At 46.6% G+C, this 18,543-nt stretch overlaps 1 protein-coding gene and 1 long non-coding RNA gene across 6 annotated transcripts in view; one reads left to right on the forward strand and one right to left on the reverse strand.

Annotated features, from left to right (window-relative positions):
* NUP93 (nucleoporin 93) overlaps nt 1-14,420 on the reverse strand; it is an 81,710-nt gene extending 67,290 nt beyond the window's left edge. Inside the window, exons 1-4 of one of the 5 annotated variants that reach the window (XM_054200945.1) lie at nt 13,863-14,363; nt 13,530-13,666; nt 7,464-7,677; nt 6,796-6,913 (exon numbers count right to left, since the gene is read on the reverse strand). In XM_054200945.1, the coding sequence (XP_054056920.1) occupies nt 6,796-6,913; nt 7,464-7,642 (297 nt within the window). In that variant the 5' untranslated portion in view covers nt 7,643-7,677; nt 13,530-13,666; nt 13,863-14,363. The other 4 variants (XM_054200947.1, XM_054200944.1, XM_054200948.1 and 1 more) reach the window with 4 other exon arrangements.
* LOC128909367 (uncharacterized) overlaps nt 1-18,543 on the forward strand; it is a 199,762-nt gene that overhangs the window by 176,948 nt on the left and 4,271 nt on the right. The gene's annotated exons all lie outside the window — the stretch shown is intronic.

The raw sequence follows: 18,543 nt of genomic DNA on the forward strand, positions 1-18,543 counted from the left end.
TATTTTTCATTCAGCCTGAAGTAATGCAAAGAAACCAACGGCTAACGACCAACCCTAAAAAAAAAAATGAAGGTGGAATATTGTCCTCTTGCATTCAGTGTCCTGGCTCTGCAACAGTTAAAAGGTCCCCACAGCTGTGCTGGCATCATCGATTAGGGTGAACAAGGAAGCGACAGAAAAATAAAGCCACCTTAATTTCAAGCTCCATTAGAACTGAAGGACTTGTGGCGGGGGGTGGGGGGAGAAATCAATGTTTGGCAAATGGGAAAGGACAAAATCTGCAAAAGGAAAAATGCATTTTTCAGGCTAAGCTAATGTGAGCAATGGATGGTGAACAGCACTTGAGGTTGCCCCTTTAAGGTTGTGTCAGCATTTCCATTTATAAACTCTGATTTTAGTTACACTCTAGTAGATTACCACAGGCTTTGGTATTATTCTAGCAGATACCACAAAGTATATCACAAATGGTAATATAAAATAGCAGTAAGAGCTTACTGGTTGAATAATGCACCCTTTCGGTACCTGATGTCAGAGTAAGCATTTTTAAATTATGAGTCATACGCATACATACACACAAACAGAACAAACAGTGCTGGGACCCAAATTCTACCAACACTAAAACAGAAGTCAAAGCTGCCTGTTTATGGTATTCTGAAAAACTTGAAAACATCCCAGATACTTAATTTCAGTCTGCCTCAGTTGCCACTTGGACAGATTTCAGTTTAACCTTCTGCCTTCATTTAGATAAAAGCTCTTATTTCTGTACCTGGACTTCCAGAGAGCTACTCAGTCAATACTCTGAACATCCACACCCAGAAGTCAAACCCAAACCCAAAATGCAACCTTTAATTTCAGTTCTGCCCACATCAGAAGGCCAAGGTGAAACTGTTGTACAAATGAGATAATTCAATAAGATTTTTCCTTCAGTGTAATGGAGCCAGGACTTCACCTCAAACTTTCTAAGCATATAAAACAACGTATGCAAGGAGAACTCTAGCATCTATACAGACGCAGAGAGCTGGATCAAGCCTTAGAAGTGAGCGCAAACCCAGTTCTTAAAGTACCACCATAACATTTCAAAACAAGCATGCAGGGAGGGCTAAATCTAACATCACACCGGTGTGACCTGTTCAAAACACAAAGCACACAGTAAAGCATACCGTGATCAGTCAACATATCTTAGTAAGCATAAATCAAGCCTTGATCCTGCAACTAACCCCTACCAGGTACCCCAAACAAGTTTACTAGAGCAGCACCAAACCTCTCTGACATCCATAGATAAACCAAGCACCACAGGTGCAAGAGCAGGTCCCAGCTTACATGTTACAATAGCGCGCAGCCTTCCCATAGACTTGTAGTAATTCCTCCTCTGGCTGCCATTACTGTGACCTGAGCAAGGTCTGCTACAACAGGGCTCACCAGAAGAGGACATCATGGCTTGTATCTCTGCAAGAGCAAAGAAATACCTTTTCTGACCAGAATGTCAATATTACATCTATACATACACATCCCATCTTTGAGATGCCAGCTTGCACAATCAACCCTTACCTAGGATTTTTAAAAGCCACAAGGAAACAAACAAAAATCGCAACATTGCATTTACATACTAAATATGGCATCAAGAATCACTTGACTACCATATTGAACTTTGAAAAGATTTTGCCAAAATAGGGCTTTTTGACAATTTAGAAAATCTTGATCTTCATAAACTCTTGACATAGGAATTGTTATGAACTGGATTTGCTGCAAGATGTGTTTATTGCGTTGCATGCAACTTAAGAACACAGTCTTTGAAATAAGAGAGGAAAAATACAAATTCTATAATTTAGTGACAGGCCTAGAATCTTTTTCATAATCTTCCCAGCCTACTGGTCTGGTGGGAGACATTTCCTGGACTTACAACCCTTTTATGTGCGAGCAATCTACATTTTACAACTGATAAATAATTCAGATAATTAATTGAGCTGCAATTTGGTGCACTTCTTTTTAGTCAGCACTATGGAGCACCATTTAAAAGAGGTTCTGTACAGAAAGTCCCTCTTGCTTGTTAACCCAAGCAGAGGCTTCTGTTAAGGTGAATTCCTAGATTCTCTTAACGCTTTCTAGATGTTTCACATCAGTATCCTGGGACAACATGCCCTAGGATGCTCCCCTCTTGTTTTTCTTGCTGTGTTTTACTCTGTTTATAAGACACAGGATATTTCCTGGAATTCTCCTTCTGCAGTGCTAACTGCCATCATTTGAGAGATTAGATTCTAGCACATCTCTCTATGCTGCCCACATACAGGCTGCTAGAACAGACCGCAACATAAGAAAGAATCGAGACTATAAGTAAATACTTCAGGTTAGAAAGCTGGAGAAGCTCAAGCAAACTGTCAGAGAAATCACTGGATGCAAAGGAGTGATGTAGGAGCACATGGCAGGAAGTCTATGGGGTATTTTCATGCTGTAAGAGCTTTGATAGAATTTAGAAGTCAGCAGAAACCTAAATTCATACAATGAAGATTTAATCATATTTGTACCCTTCACATAACTGCAATGGTCAGCAAAGGCTAAGCATTAGGTCTATGCCTCTGGCACAAGTGCCCATATTCACCTCCAGAGGCACCACCTTCTCCTGCACTGTGGTGTACACCGGATGTACCAACGCAGAGTCCCACTGCAGCTTTACGGGGAAGAAAGAGTGCACAGATTTGCAGTTTCAGGTGCTTACCTGAAAAAAAGTTTCAACCTCTTAATCAAACGATGCTGTAGAGTATTTATGAACCGATAACACCACTTGCTCAAACTGAAGCTTGAGGGACACCACACATACAAGAATAATTAGAGTGTAGAAGAATCTACAAGTGACAAGTAAGTTTCAGACGGGATTTAAGGCTAAATAAATTTGCTGTAAACTATGCAGGCTTAAGGAGTATGTGTGTTGAGCATCAGGAAGAGACAGCACTAAGAAGGGACAGCTGAGCCTACAATACTGATGACAAACTGCAAACCAAGTTCATCAAGTATCTGGCAAGAAGTTTTTGTTGGTTAAAAAAAAAAGAGTAATGGTAATTCTAGAAAGTGTGGGCTGCAGGCTTGATCCAGGACAGCGCAGCCCTTCCCAATCCACAGAGTTAAAGCCTACCAGTATGTCTGTGTAAATCCTGAGTAACAGCAGAGGAATTAGCAAAGTCCTGTAAATAAACCAGATCCCTTCCTTGTATCACACTGCCTTCTAGGATACAATGGGAGCAACTTACAGAGGGAGAATTCTACGCAGTATAGAGGGATAGCTACACCAGTCCCAAAATAAATACAACAAGCCTGAAGAAGGCTTATGAAACTAGTTAGCTAGGAAGAACAAAAACAAATCCCAACAACCATCTGATGGTATGAGAAAAATAACATAGGAAGAAGCTTTTGCAGCACATCTTATCTAAAGCATCAAATAATTTTAAGACCAGCTTGGTTAACAGAGCTAATTAGAGGATAATCAACAGCATTTAACCTGAAGGTCCTCTTAGGTAACTAACAAGAAAATCTTAAAAATTACTCTGAAAGGCCAAGATTCTGTTGTTGATGGCTGCATACCAGAACCTACAGATGAATGCAGACACTTGTCCATATTCTAAGCAAGTTCCTTTCAGGTAACAGACCACTGTCAACATCAGCCAGACGGCTTGAGATTTGGCTGCAAATAACCTCAGACAGGGCAGAGGATGATGTTCTGCAAACCAACGTAAAAATCCTTGCACCCGTTAACTGCAAAACAGACAGCGACAAAACGTTTAAAAGTGACACTTTACTCAGGCACCTGCAAGAAGATCTAAAATGGAGCACCTCGCCATGCTTCCCACAGCAAATCAGCTTTAGTTAGTTTAGTATGTTTTCTACACATGGCCTGCAAAAAAAAAAATAAATTAAAATTCAAAGCACATGTGTTAGGCCTCAGACATGAGCAGTTAGGTTTAAATTAAAGTGATCACTGATTAAATCACCAGTGTTAATCATGATTCAAAACAGCAAGCAGGGAACTTTGATTTAAATGATTGATTTTAATCCTGTTTTTCATTTGTACTTTTTAGCTGTTTTCCTAAAGGAAGGGCTGAATCTTATTGGCTGATTTGGCCATTTAAACACATTGATTTGCAATTAACCACCATTTTTATGCTAGATTTGAAGCATTTCCCAAACAGGAGGATACAATTGTTTCTATATTCACAACACAAACTTATTTAAAAAGCACAGTATTTATTCAGAATCTTAAACATATTTATTAAGCTTGAAAACAATGAATGAGAAATTTCTTATTTACTAGATGACGCTCTTAAACATGTGCTTCATGTCAAGCTCCACTAGGATGGACTAGAATCCCATGAGAAATAGACCATATAAAAATGTTCAGTCAATTAAAATGCCTTATAGAAAGAAAAAAGTATCCAGCTTGCATTTCAAAATGTTCGCATTTCAAATTGTTTCAGTAAGACTAAAGAAATCATTAACTTTTGTGGCAAAAAGACAGATTGAAAATGATGACTAGACAGAGAGGCATTTTGACACCTAAACATGCAAACAAACTGATATTTAAGAAACTTTCAAGAATGCCTACACAAGGTAAGTACCCAAGTCCCACAGAAATCACCTGAAGTTGAAAACAATGAGTTTCAGATACCAAATCTGTTTAAGCATGGCTGAAAATCTCTTGATTTCAGATGGTAAGATATTTAAAAAAATCTCCTCCCACATCCTTCAAGATTTTGCAATTAAATCTTGTCCCCTTTTTTTTTTTTTAAAAAAAAGCTTATTTTTTACTTAGATAATTTTAATAGTTTATAGTATGCTTAGTCCATAGTGTCAACTGCCATGAATTCAAACTTAAACACTTCCTTTTTAAAAGAAATAAACACATTCTAATGAAAAACATTCAAGTATTGACGTGGGTCTTAAAAGAAATACACTAGAGATAAGAAAATATACTGAGATGATCACCAGAATATACCAGAATTCACTACTTCAAATGGTGAGTCCTTGACATCTGGTATAATTAAGAAAGAAGAAAGCCTTCATGTTTTTGTTAGGTAACCAATAAAAATAAAGTAAAATCTGAGTATTACACAGTCCTATCCATTTTCTCAAATGCCATCAATCTCAAAGAGTCAAGAGCTCCACTGCTTCTGGGCTTGAGAATCTACAATAAGATTGCTCTTAAAGCAGAAAGGAAAAACACCAGAAATCAAAGAAGAATTAACAGCAGTAGTAAACCTAAAAAAAAAAGAAAAAAAAAAAGAGCTCTTGAAAAAAGTCTAGACAGAATGGGGTCAAGGAAGACACGTACCAAGTTTAACATCGCCAATTAGAAATGCACCATCAGAAACTGGAACAAAAGAATAAAATAAGACAGAAAGTGAACAGTGCCAGCGGTTTAGAGCTCTCGCTCTATGATCATGCAATAGATAGTCTCCAGAGTGCACTAATTTTTAGTGAAAAAGAGGGGAAAAACATCTGGGGAGGGTGAGAGAAGATAGCCAAATATGCTAGGAATTGCTGGAAGGTGAAGAGGTGCAGAGGCACAAGAAGAAACCCCATCTTGGAGAAACCATTAGATGCTCCGAGTAGTCAGTCCTCACACACACAGAGTCATCCCTCTGCACTCCCAGACCAAGAGGGCTGAAGGCAACCCCAACACGGAGAAGTACTGCTTGTGCTGCGAAGAAACATCTTGTCACACACCCCAGAGCAAGCACACACAGCCTCTGGGAAAGACCATGGGCCTTAGAGAACAGGGGATTAAGTAAATCTGTCTGAAGACAGGAGACCCCAGGGCTCCGACACTAAAACGAGACCAGACTAAGGACCCATCCACCCAAAGTGGACAGTACCAAATGCTTAAATAAAACATACCATTAGATAAAATGGGGTAACTTCACACACCTCCCTTGCCTCCTTTTCCCTTCTGAAGTTAAATAGTTCAGGGCATACTACATCTGTGAAAAAGAAGAGTTTACAACTCCTTTTGACCCTCCTAACTTAGCCATCTGCCAGTAAGGAGAGAGAATATAAACTTCAAAATGATTAACGATTAATTCATACTGTTATCTTCAATGCAACCCACATCATCAATTCTAAAACCAGCTCTTAACTTGGTAATAAATACCGCAGATTTCTTCATCATGAGGATATTCTACAAGGGCAGGCAACTATCCTAAAGCAAAAATAGATGGGTCATGTTAATTTCTAAGACACCTGGGGAGACGACCTAAAGGAAAATTTACAAGATTAAATCACACTGGTAAAGCATATGAAACATGGCAAAGTCAGTCTACCAAGACAAGGTTATGACATCTGAGATACAGTGAAAGAAAAAGCTATACTTACCTCTTTTGCCTGTTTACTTAAATGCCCCCTACTCCAACATCTCAAAATTGCCAAGTGGTTCCACATGTGTTCTTCCAACCAGACATAAAAAGAGGTCTCAAAACTATGAGGGAGAGGCATCCCTCTGCAATTTAGGCTTGCAAAGCCAACAAAGACAGGTCCGCAAAGGCAGTAAGTACGTACCTAGTTCCTCTTGACTTCAGCAAGAGTTTAGAACTTAAAGTACTTCTCCCGATATGGTACTTAATACTGCATCTGATGGTTAACTCGAACATTTTTCATCACTGAAAGCAGCATCTCTCCTCTGTACTTCCTCTAGCCAGTGAGCTAAACACACAGCAAGACTACTTCCACAATGGCCTTAGAAAAGCTTTGAACCAGAGGACAGGAATGGCAGTTACAAGGGCAGTGTAATTCACATGTCAGAAATGCCCCTACCTGGATGTCAGTGTCCTTCACCGGTTCGAGAGGCTCAAATGTAGTGGCTGCACTTAGACTCTCTAGTCGCTGAGAAATGTGAGATATATCAAGCCCTCTAGACCCGAGAATCACAGACCTATAAGGAAGAAATTGTACAGGTATGAAATTAGTATTGAACAGACAGAACTCTAAACCCAAATTCATTGCCAATATTTAGGTCAGCAGCTAGCCACATACAGATAGCACCCCCGGCTGTGTTATGAAAACTGCACAAAAGCCAACCTCTGAACAGCCCTATGTGTCTATCTAACCACCTCAGCCCTGCTGAATTCTTTCTGCTGTTCCACTGCAGTACTGCACAGCTGCCAAGTCCTTCCAGACAGAAAAATTCTATAGCATGTTGGTAAATGTCTTCAGCAGCAGCCAGAAATGGGTACTGCACTTTTTGGCTTCAGTGCATGAAATCAGGAATGGTATCTCCTCAGACAAAAAAATATTAGTATAGTAATAGAAGGATTTAAGTAGGAGAAAGAAAGGGGGTGTGGGGGGCAAACAAACAGCTTTGCAGTCATTCTGTGTCTCCCAGGCATGTCCTCCTGGCAAGACTCCCCACGTGTTAGAAACCAAACCCGTAAACAGCTTCTACCCTCTGCATAGAGTTTGCAATGCCGGTGATCTGTACTTACGCCTTAACATCTGCAGTCTCCTGGGAAGTGCGGGTCAGAGTGCGGGAACGCAGGCGCTCCCCAGCCTGCTGGATCTCCTGCAGATTGCGTTCTACATGAGGGAGCTCAGAGATACCTTCTGTCTCAGCTGCAAGCTGTTCTGCCTGCTGGAGAAGTTCTCCAAAGCCTTCAGTATCCATCTCCGCTGCAGGTTTCACTCAAGATGCACAGAAACCTTCAGAGGAAGACAGAAAAATCCTCGCTCAGCTGTGAACAGTTTCTATACCTACAGGGGCACAGACAGATCGGCAAAAGCAGATCTTCTAGAACATCATACTCTTCTGCTCACCCTCCCCAAGCGCTAAACATCAAGAAAATGATTTCAAGTGGTCTCAGAGAGCTTTGCCTTGCAGGACTACGTTCTTAAGGCAGATCTATGGACCTGTCAGAAGTGGGCCGCAGATGCCATATGACAGCTCATATACTGCTGTGTGAAGAATTTAGTGTTATTTTAGCTATAAACTACTTGTGTACACGTATATATAAGTAGTTTGGAGATCTGGACTCGATGATCCTTATGAGTCCCTTCCAACTCAAGATATTACAGAATCACAGAATGGTAGGGTTGGAAGGGACCTCTGGAGATCATCCCGTCCAACCCCCTGCCAGGGCAGGGTCACCCACAGCAGGTGGCACAGGAACGCGTCCAGGCGGGTTTGGAATGTCCCCAGAGACAGAGACTCCACCACCTCTCTGGGCAGCCTGTGCCAGGGCTCTGCCACCCGCACAGCAAAGAGGTTCCTCCTCATGTTGAGATGGAACTTCCCATGTTCAAGTTTGTGCCCGTTACCCCTTGTCCTGTCCCTGGGCACCACTGAAAAGAGCCTGGCCCCATCCTCCTGACACCCACCCTTTAAGTGTTTATAAGTGTCCAGATGCTGCCTCCCAGGGCAGAGCAGAGGGGAAGGATGACCTCCCTCCACGGGCTGGCCACACTCTTCTTGATCCACCCCAGGATGCCATCGGCCTTCTTGGCTACAAGGGCATATTCTGTGATTCTATAGAATCAGATTCTGTATTTTTATATATTACAAATGGAGATATATACACATGCCTGCATAGGTATATATGTATATGAGGGCTGAAAACATACATAACTTATAAACATGAGGTTAAATTAACAGCAACACAGAGTAGCACATACATGTACATAGACAGCCATAACTAGCCATCTATTAAAATGTGTTAATCCATACATCACTAACCCCCAGAGTCAAAAGAAGCAAGTATATGTCGCTCCAGTGTAGAAGACGTGTGTCTAACTGAGATGCACGCAGAAAGCTTTACCAGTGTTTGTGAGAATTGCTTGCAGAGATCAAATGAGAGAATAGTTAAAGAAACTATACAGCGTAAGGCAAGGGTTGTAACAGATGAGGTCATTAGTGTGTCATGGAGTTCCACTTCAGAATGGGAGCCTGTTGTTTTTACAGACAGTACAGAAACGTACGTGCTTGGGATGAATGTGGAAAAAAGTGTAGCTGCAATGGTGCCCACATTAACAAAATATGAAACCCAAACCCTCAACTTCATACAGCACGTCCATGATTTGCAGCTAAATCTGCTACGTGCTACGGGCACCTGGCACCTCTGTAAAGCCACAGAAATCATAGAAATCTAGTCTTGCTAAATGGTGCTACAGACATGGGAATGTCCAGGACAATCTCTCATAGCATTTGCACCCTAACCCAAAGTGCCTGGGATCAAATAAGACAAACCAGATCTCAAGCATTAACTCCAGCTCTTTATCATTTACTCGAAAGTAAAATCAATGGAGACTATCTGCTCCAAGGGAGCCCACAAAGATGAAAACTGGGCACCTTTTACAAACTAAAAAGAACCTGCAATTCAAGTATTTCTTGGTATCCCTCAACCATACCAAAGTAACTTAATAGCACAATTTTAATACTCCTCACACTCTCAGCCTCACCACCATTCCCAAGTACAACCACCAGCGGCAATGGCACTGCTTTTGTCTGTCTGGACAAGTGATTTAAAAGCACCGCATGATGATTCATTCAGACGCATGCAATTAGAAACTGATCCCTACTGCCTGGGTGCCAGGACAAACCCTAACAGCCGGCATCCAGGAATGGAGAATTTCACAAGCACTCCCCACCCACTTCTGGAAAGCTGGGAGCTGCTGGGGGAGGCAGAGATCATATTTGCACTGACTTGTTAATCAGGTGAGATAGCGGAGACTGGATTTGTTTGAACAGATTAGCGTGTCACCGAGATGAAGGGGAACAGGGAGGGGGTGGTGGTGGAAATAAGCAGTTTCGTGCCCTGCAATGCAGCACAGAACATCTTTCCAGTGTTCACTTGCGATAACTCAGGTGCACCCCTGCCAGAAGCAGCCTCTGTTGGCAGACACTGACCCGAACAGCCACACTCCCGTACAGTTAAGAACTGATCAAATCCTCCAGGAGCAGTGACTGCAAGAACAGCACAGACTTCAGCTTGATTTGATCTGATCTGATCCGGTCCACTTCCTCTTTTCATTACCAACGAGATAAAAAGCTGGGAGCGTAAGAAGGCACTAACTTCTCAGAGCACTGAAACCAAAAGCATGGAGAATCAGTGCACTATAAAACTGCTCCCAAACCTGCACTTTTTCGCCATAAACTCCCCATCAATACCATATGAGGTCTGTCACGTAAATTTGCCATTGTAGGACAATTGCAACAGCTCTGTGAGATTGAACTGAATCCAGCAAATATAGAATAAACTAGTTATTGTGGAGCAAGTTAAACTACCTGTGATGATAACCAAGCACTGGAAATGACAGCTCAAAACTAGAGAGCCAACACTAAACAGCTTTTTCTAAGTCACAGAATTCAAACATTTAGACCAAGTAACAGCACGAACAACTTTGTCTCCACCCTGACAGAATTTACTGCATTCAAGAGACTGCAGTCTGACTCTTAATGCTGCCGTGCAAGATTGAAACTGCTACCACAGTAACAAGCAGAGCAATGGCAGATTTTCATGTCTGGCTGGGGAAGGCGCAATAACTGACACCTAAGGGAAAGAAAATACATCAGAAATTAAACTAACTTCTGTGAAACCAAATCGACCTTGGGCTAAAAGCCAGGACTGAAAAGGCTCCTCTATAAAACAACTTTGATGACTTATCAATAGAAACTGCTGCATTAGACTATTCCGTTAAACCCCAGTTTAATGTTTCCCCAACACTTAAAACCACAAATAAATGCTATATATTGTACAAGTTGACTGGATTTAAGCCAAAAAGAAACCAGAAGAGATAATGACAAGTTTCTTAAATCTATTTGGACTGGTTATAAATGACGATTTATTACCTCAAAAACACTAAAAACTCCTCAATAGCACTACAATGCTATCTAATGAAGAATGCTGTAGCTATTAGACTCCAACTATGGCCCCGATGAACGTCATCTAATCAATTAACTTTGAGACACAAACTAAAAAATTTAGATTTTTATGGTGCTTTGAAAAAAAGAAAGGAGGAAGACTTCACAGGGGAGGAGGAAAGCCTCACCCACGACATTTAGAACAGCTGACGGACCAATACAGTTCCACAAGTTGCAAAGAGATTCTTCAAAATAGGAAGTGAAGAGGAAGAAATCCAGCATTGCCCTCTTGCAGAGGCTCCTGCCCCAGAGCGCTCAAGAGATTCAGTCTGACGATTTGGGATCAGCTTCTTTTGGAAGGAAGACACAAGAACACACTAGTAAGAGAAAGTGGGCAATTCTTTACTTGCTGCAGCTGAGATCTGAGGCAAAAGTGCTTTTTCGACAGGCTCCAAGCCTGGGCTGCTACAGATAGCATAACAGCTTCTGTCTACTAAGCTCAACATGAATAAGTAAAAGGCCCATTCTGCAGGCCTGGGGAATTCTGTATGAACAGCAGCAATAATACCTAGCTCTTGCACGATGCTTTGCATAAGCAGGCATCCAGACATTTCAGAGAGGAAGTCAGCAGCATAATCCCCATGTTACAGACAGGGAAACTGATTAAGAAATGCAGAGATGGAAATGAAAGAGCAGGTGGCCAAATTTTTGTTTGTTAATAAGGAAAGAACAATGACATTTATAGGATATTAGTTAGACACTGAAATAAGTTGCCTTCTAAAGATGCAGATGCTCTGTCCCTGGAGCTTTTTAAGAGTAGGACAGACATAAAGCAGAAATGGTGCAGACCTACTGGTCCCTCACCAGGGGCAGAGACACATCATTGAGGTCAACCCTTGAGATCTCCTCCTGCCTTGTTTTTCCATGTTCCACAAGTGGAAGTGATCGAGCACAACCCAAATCTGCTGCATATTTCCAGCAGATTCCCCTCTAGTATGTAAAGCACAATAATAAATGCTTAATCAAACCTAGCAAAGGGAAAACTACCATACCCTAGCTACACTAGAAACATGAAATCAGCATAGGCCAGCTTAAAAACAAGCACCTAAAAGCTCCAAGCTATACTTGGTATTCCATCTGGTACAACAGCCCGTTCCCTGAGCAACAAAAGGCTGATGCAGGAAAATCCGAAATAGGCCACACAAGTTTTCCAAACTTATTGTTTCTTTTACCACCCACCAATTAATCCTCCCCTGCCTCCTATAAAGACCTGTATGTTTTGTTCTTCATCTCATCTGTAGGCAGGCATGCAAAAGCAAACTCTTTTTACGATCTCAAAGAACTCTTACAGTACATACATTGAACAAAAACGTTTTTCAAAGTTTTAAAGGCAATAACATTCAGTTATTTGCTCTTGCACTGGGAGAAAGGACAAAAAAGGGCACACAACTCTTCTCTGTCCTGTTCACTATTTAACCTGGAACCGAAAAGTAGGCATTTTAAATTATTTCTTCCAATATCTACTATCACACATTTGTCAACGCTGCCTTTTATCTGCCATCTGACTTTCAAGTTCCTCACAGAGGTCTCAGGTCTCCACTATCCTGAATAGCTGACTCGGCTGGCAGTTTTGCCATCTCATCACTCTCCCTCCTTTCAGAAAACTTAGTGCTTATTTTAAGCACCTGACTCTCACCCAACTCAGCAGGGCACTAACTTCCATGGGGTGGCAAACCAACACTCATTAACTAGAGCATTTAGTTTGGTATTTGAAATTCCTTACATGAAAACCCGGATCCTCCACTGAAGTTCCTGATATTATCACTAGAGGAACATCACAGTTTTAGATGACAGAATCACAAGCAGTTTCAGAGATTTTACTATTTGTAAGCCCCTAGTTTTCCCAAGGAGTAGGAAACCCTTTTAGACACAAAAGTGAACAGCAGTAAAGCACACAGGAACTGGCTTTTCTTTGTGAGCCTCACCTTAGCTGTCTATGACCTAACTCCTGTCCCGTAAGACAACATGACCAAATCAAAGGAGAAGGGAAGGAGCCCTTGTTTGCAGTTGGACTTTAATCCAATCCCTTCCACTCTTAACATATTTTGGTTTAGAATAATGCTGGGACACAGATGGCACCCAGCACTCCACAGCAGTTACTAATTACCGATATTGGGTCCATTCACTGCTCAAGTTTTAACACAAAGGCAGTTCAAAAAAATCATTTCACAGAAGTTTGGCTATTGCCTACAGTTGGGACCAAACAGCACGTTACATACTCTGTACAATTTGTACACTTTATGATGGCTCTGGGAAAATCAAAACCAAAACAGGGACTGAATCTTGCTTAGGAGGGACTATCAAATAGCATTCTTTAGGTACAGAAATACAGTTCTACATTATCACAGAGCGGCTCATGTTGGAAGGGACCTTAAAGACCAGCTAGTTCCAACCCCCCTGCCCTGGGTAGGGACACCTCCCACTAGACCAGGCTACTCAAAGCCTCATCCAGCCTGGCCTTGAAGCATTATCATTATCATCTGTTTTGCACCAGAATTCAGCACTACTGTTGGTAGAGAGGACTTGTGAGCTGGGGTAGGGGGAAAGGGCTAGTCATCATTCTCATTCAAGAATAGCCTGAAGGGTCCATATTAAGCATATAAAAATAGCTATTCTATCCTGCATCAAACTTACTGACCTGAAAAACATGAGTCCCAAGTATCATATATGGTTTCTTCTACATATATGGTACCTTCTCGATTCAGAAGTCTTCTATAATCTCCCAGACATATATGAAAACAATGCTTGGCAACTACAAGGGCTTACCAAAACCTGCTGTGAAACAGAAATTGAGCCAGGGGCTGTGTAGAGAACTCTTGTGCCTTTCAGGAGCTCCCACAACCAGGTCCCCGGCAGCTCTTTCCCTACTCAGGAACCAACCAGTAACCCCACCGTGGCAAGGAATGCCTTTCCCATCCCGTCCCCCCCCCCCCAACTTGAAATAGAGAGGCCAAACCACATGCATACAGACCCACTCTCCTGACACCTCCCCATTCAAACAATGAGCTTCTGCTTCCTGAAGCACCAACACGGCACCTTGATCAAACGCTAAGCTGCCCCTCTACACCTGAGCTTTGCACTGCCGACCAGCACAAACCAGCTCGGATGAAAAAACCACGTCTCACAGGCACAAAGCCAGCCCCGCTGCTTTAACGCAAGTTATTTTTCGAGCAGAGATACACAGAAACCCCCGAGAAGCCCCAGAAAAGGCCAACGAGGAGGCCTGCGGGTGCTCCCCACCAGCCTCCCGCCGCTGCGGCCTGCACTGCGGCTGGGGGGACTCCTCAGGGACGGCCAGGGCCCGGAGCTGCTCACGCCCTGCCTCAGGCAGCCGCCTCCCTGAGGTGGCCCTCCTCAGGGGAGGCCCCGCCGCAGGGCCCGCCCGGCGGCCACAGGGAGGACTCCCCGGGCGGAACGAGGTGGGGGGAGGTTAGAAGTCACCCCAACCCGTTGAGGGAGGGGAAGCCATGACAGGCCCGCGAAGCGCCCTCACCTACCCGCCGCTCCAGCCGCCCGCCTGCCCTCCCCGCGCCGCCCACCCCTATTGGCCGCCTTCACCCACGTCCCCGCACTCCCATTGGCCCAGCCGCCGCGCTTCCCCGCGCCGCGCGCTCCCATTGGCCCAGCCGCCGCCCGTCCCGGCGCGCCGGCTCCCGCCCCCTCGCGACAACAGCTTTATTGAGGCGCTGGGAGGCGGACACGGGACAGCGTGTTGCGGGGGCGGGGGGGGCGGGCTGCCTTCAGACACCACGGGTTCGAGGCTGCCCCCCGCCTTCTCCGCCCGTGTGCTCGGCGCTGCGCACGCCGCGTAGCGGTGAAGTCACCACAACAAAAAAAAAAAAAAAAGAGAAATACGGGAAGATATAAAGTGCATGAGGTTTTTCTTTTCTGTCCTCCCTCTCCCTTCATAGTCACTGCTAACTCATGCTGGCAAAGCCCATCCGAGAGCTGATTCCTTGGAAGATAAAACGAGCGTAACGAATTCATCTTTCTTTTCCCTCCCATGGCCAAATGCACCAGCAAACCAATGCACAGCCAGCGGGTGCTGTCTCCATCGCCAGTGGAAGGGTCCCTGGAAGGTGCACAGGGATACACCGCGTTTGATCCCCTCGCAGGCACGCACGCATGATGGCGGTGGGGCAGGATGTTGGCACAAGCATTACAGCAGTGTTATGTTTGAGGAACCCACAACAATTTGTTGCCATTTTAACAATTATTCTCTCACCCAATGAGCCCTCCCCACCCAGGAAGGGGAGTTGGGAAAAAACAGGGAAAAACAAGGGCTGAAATATAAACAGATTTAATAAAATAAGACTAGATAATTAACATGGATATCACTAAAGAACCAGTATCGATCCCGATACCAATATAAACCACACGAGGACTATTCCCAGCCCATTCCCCAGCAGAAGCCGTGCACTCCCCGCAGGGACAGCCAATGTGGGACCCTGCGAGCGCTGCGGCTGCGGGAGGAAGGGAAGGGCTCAGGGCTGCGGCACCGGGGCAAGGAGTGCTCAGGATGGCAGCCATCAGGGGAGAGAGTGACTACACAGCAAACTTTCTGATTTCTATGGAATGTGCCGTTCATGCCTGGGTCTTGCTCATAGAATGGTTTGAGTTGGAAGGGACCTTAAAGCCCACCCAGTGCCACCCCCTGCCCTGGGCAGGGACACCTCCCACCAGACCACGTTGCTCCAAGCCCCGTCCAGCCTGGCCTTGAACCCCTCCAGGGATGGGGCAGCCACAGCTTCTCTGGGCAACCTGGGCCAGGGGCTCACCACCCTCACAGCAAACAATTTCTTCCCAATATCTCATCTAAATCTTCCCTCTTCCAGTTTAAACCCCTTCCCCCTCGTCCCATGGCTCCCCTCCCTGCTCCAGAGTCCCTCCCCAGCTTTCCTGGAGCCCCTTTAGGGCCTGGCAGGGACTGGAAGGTCTCCCCGGAGCCTTCTCTTCTCCAGGCTGAACCCCCCCAGCTCTCTCAGCCTGTCCTCCCAGCAGAGGGGCTCCAGCCCTCCCAGCATCTCCGGGGCCTCCTCTGGCCCCGCTCCAACAGCTCCGTGTCCTTCTGCTGTTGGTGCCCCAGCGCTGGAGGCAGCACTGCAGGGGGGTCTCACAGAGCCCAGCAGAGGGGCAGAATCCCCCCCTCGCCCTGCTGCCCACGCTGCTGGGGATGCAGCCCAGGCTGCGGGGGGGTTTCTGGGCTGCCAGAGGACATTGCCGGGGCGTGTTGAGCTTCTCCTCCACCAACACCCCCAAGTCCTTCTCCTCAGGGCTGCCTTCCTTAAGGCTTGTTTTAATGGGGCTCCCTTTTGCCCAGCTCTCTCCACATCCCAAGCCCATTCTCCCCATGCAGAGCGATTCCTGATGAGGAAACCCCAAGCGCCACGGTCCAGCTGCAGCGACCTGCTCGGATCCCTCATACCCAGCAAGGGAAACGGCTGCAGCACCACCATTTCCTACAGCCCTTCAAATCCCAATGGATTCCCCCATTAATACAGCTTCTACATACAAAAGTTTTCCAGATTTACCAGCAATTACCGTGCCTGAGGCAGCCCTGAGCCCAGGGGCTGCAGTCCCTCCCCTGCTAATTGCTGCTACAATTCGGGCGTCAGGGTGCGTCCCTGCCCGTCAATTCATGGCCCTGATGCACTGAAATCTGCCCTCACCGGGATGCGCTCGGGCAAATTCCATCCCAGCCTGCCCCGACGCCACAATACGGACTTTCCCAAGGGTATCTCCTTGCCTGGAGGACGACAAGCACCAAGACACGACTTTCCTCGGAAGGTTTCTTTTCCTTGCCTCACTAAATACAAGTCTTTTCAAGCCTTCATTCATCATCTCCTGCCACTTCAGTATTTCCCAGTCACAAGCATCAGTTGGGGCATATAAAACACCCGAGGCGGCTCTGAAACGTAGCTACCCGGGGAGCCACCTGCCTGGATGGTCTGCCCGTGCCCCAGCCACCCGGATTGGGAACATCTTGGGCATGTGGCAGAGATTTAGGACCACATCAGAGTGCGGGGTGGCCCATAAGCACTTCTGCTATAAATTCCAGCCCTGTGGGGGCTGCCCCAATTCCACCGGCCCTGCTTCAGGTCTCCGAGGAAGCGAAGGTGACTCGCAGCCATTCCAGCTCGGCTGCCTTCCCCAACAAAAAAAAAATTAAAAAAATAGTCCAAATCCCAAATTCCACCCCCCTCCCTGAAGCGGTTGCATTGCTTTCCCTGCGCCGTGACACTCACCCATTGTTCAGCGGTGGCTAGCAACCCCAAAAAATCAATGTTTTCCCATGCTGGGTGCCTGCCTGGCTCCCTGGAGTCTGTTTTCTTTGTAAATCTGTAGTTTTAACTCTTTCTGATATATTTAGCACTATATGCAGAGACTTGGCACGTCTAAAGCGTGTTTTTCACAAATCAGCATGGGCTGATCCGTGCCCTGGGCTCCGCTGCGTTTGGGCTTGGCCCCGGGACGCCCAGTTACACGCTCCATGGAGCTTCATCCCAAAAATTAGCAGGGAGTGAGTGCTTGTGGCACTGGGGTGTTTGGGACAGCCACTTCGAGGGGTAAACTGGTCCCTGATGGGGTGCCCTGGTGGGATGGGTGTCCTGGTGGGATGGGTGTCTTGGTGGGATGGATGCCCTGGTGGGACGGATATCTTGATGGGATGGGTGTCTTGGTGGGATGGATGCCCTGGTGGGATGGGTGACTTGATGGGATGGGTGTCCTGGTGGGACGGATGCTCTGGTGAGATGGATGCCCTGGTGGGACGGGTGTCCAGACGGGATGGGTGCCCTGGCAGGGTGGCCGTGCCATCCCAGCTTTCCCTGAGCCTGTCCAGGCTCCCGGGGCAGCTTTCCAGCGGCAGCAGGAGGGCGCTGAGCCCCCCGGGAACAAGTGCTGGTGCCCCCCGGGGCGGGCCGGGGGGAGCGGCCGCCCCCGCAGGGCAGGTGACACGGGGGGGGACACGGGCAGCGGCGGGGAGAGCGGGGCCGGACGGGGACAGCGGGGCTGCGGGTCGGCGCTGGCCCGGAGCAGGAGGTGGCAGCAAATCCTTGTGGAAAGGGAGCGGCCGGCAGCGAGCGGCGGCTGCCAGCGCCGGGACCCGCTCCTGCGGGCGGCGGGGGCCGTCCCCTCCCCGCGGGGGACACGGCGTGCTGCCCCCTCTGCACGGGGGACACGGGGGGCTCTGTCGCCTCTGCACAGGGGTCTGTCCCCCCTGCACGGGGTGCGCAGGGTACCTGTCCCCTCTGTACGAGATGCAGGGGGTGCTCTCCCCTCTGTACGAGGTGCCTGTCCCCTCCGCACGGAGGATACGAGGTGCCTGTCCCCTCTCCACGGGGTGCTGTCCCCTCTGCACGGGGTGAATGTCCCCTCTCCACAGAGGACACGGGGTGCCTGTCCCCTCTGCAGGGGGTACACAGGGTGCCTGTCCCCCCTGTACAGGGTATATTTCCCCTCTGCGCTGTGGGCATGTCCCCTCTGCACAGGGTGCCCAGGGTGCCCGTCCCCTCTGCACAGGGCACCTGTCACGCCTGCGCAGGGTGCTCATCCCCTCTGCACACAGCGGTGTCTGTGCTGGGTGCATTTCCTCTCTGCGCTTGGTGTATTTACTCTCTGCACACGATGTCCGTCCCCTCGTCACAGGGTGC

The sequence above is a fragment of the Rissa tridactyla genome, chromosome 4, assembly GCF_028500815.1.
Source record: "Rissa tridactyla isolate bRisTri1 chromosome 4, bRisTri1.patW.cur.20221130, whole genome shotgun sequence".
NCBI lineage: Eukaryota > Metazoa > Chordata > Aves > Charadriiformes > Laridae > Rissa > Rissa tridactyla.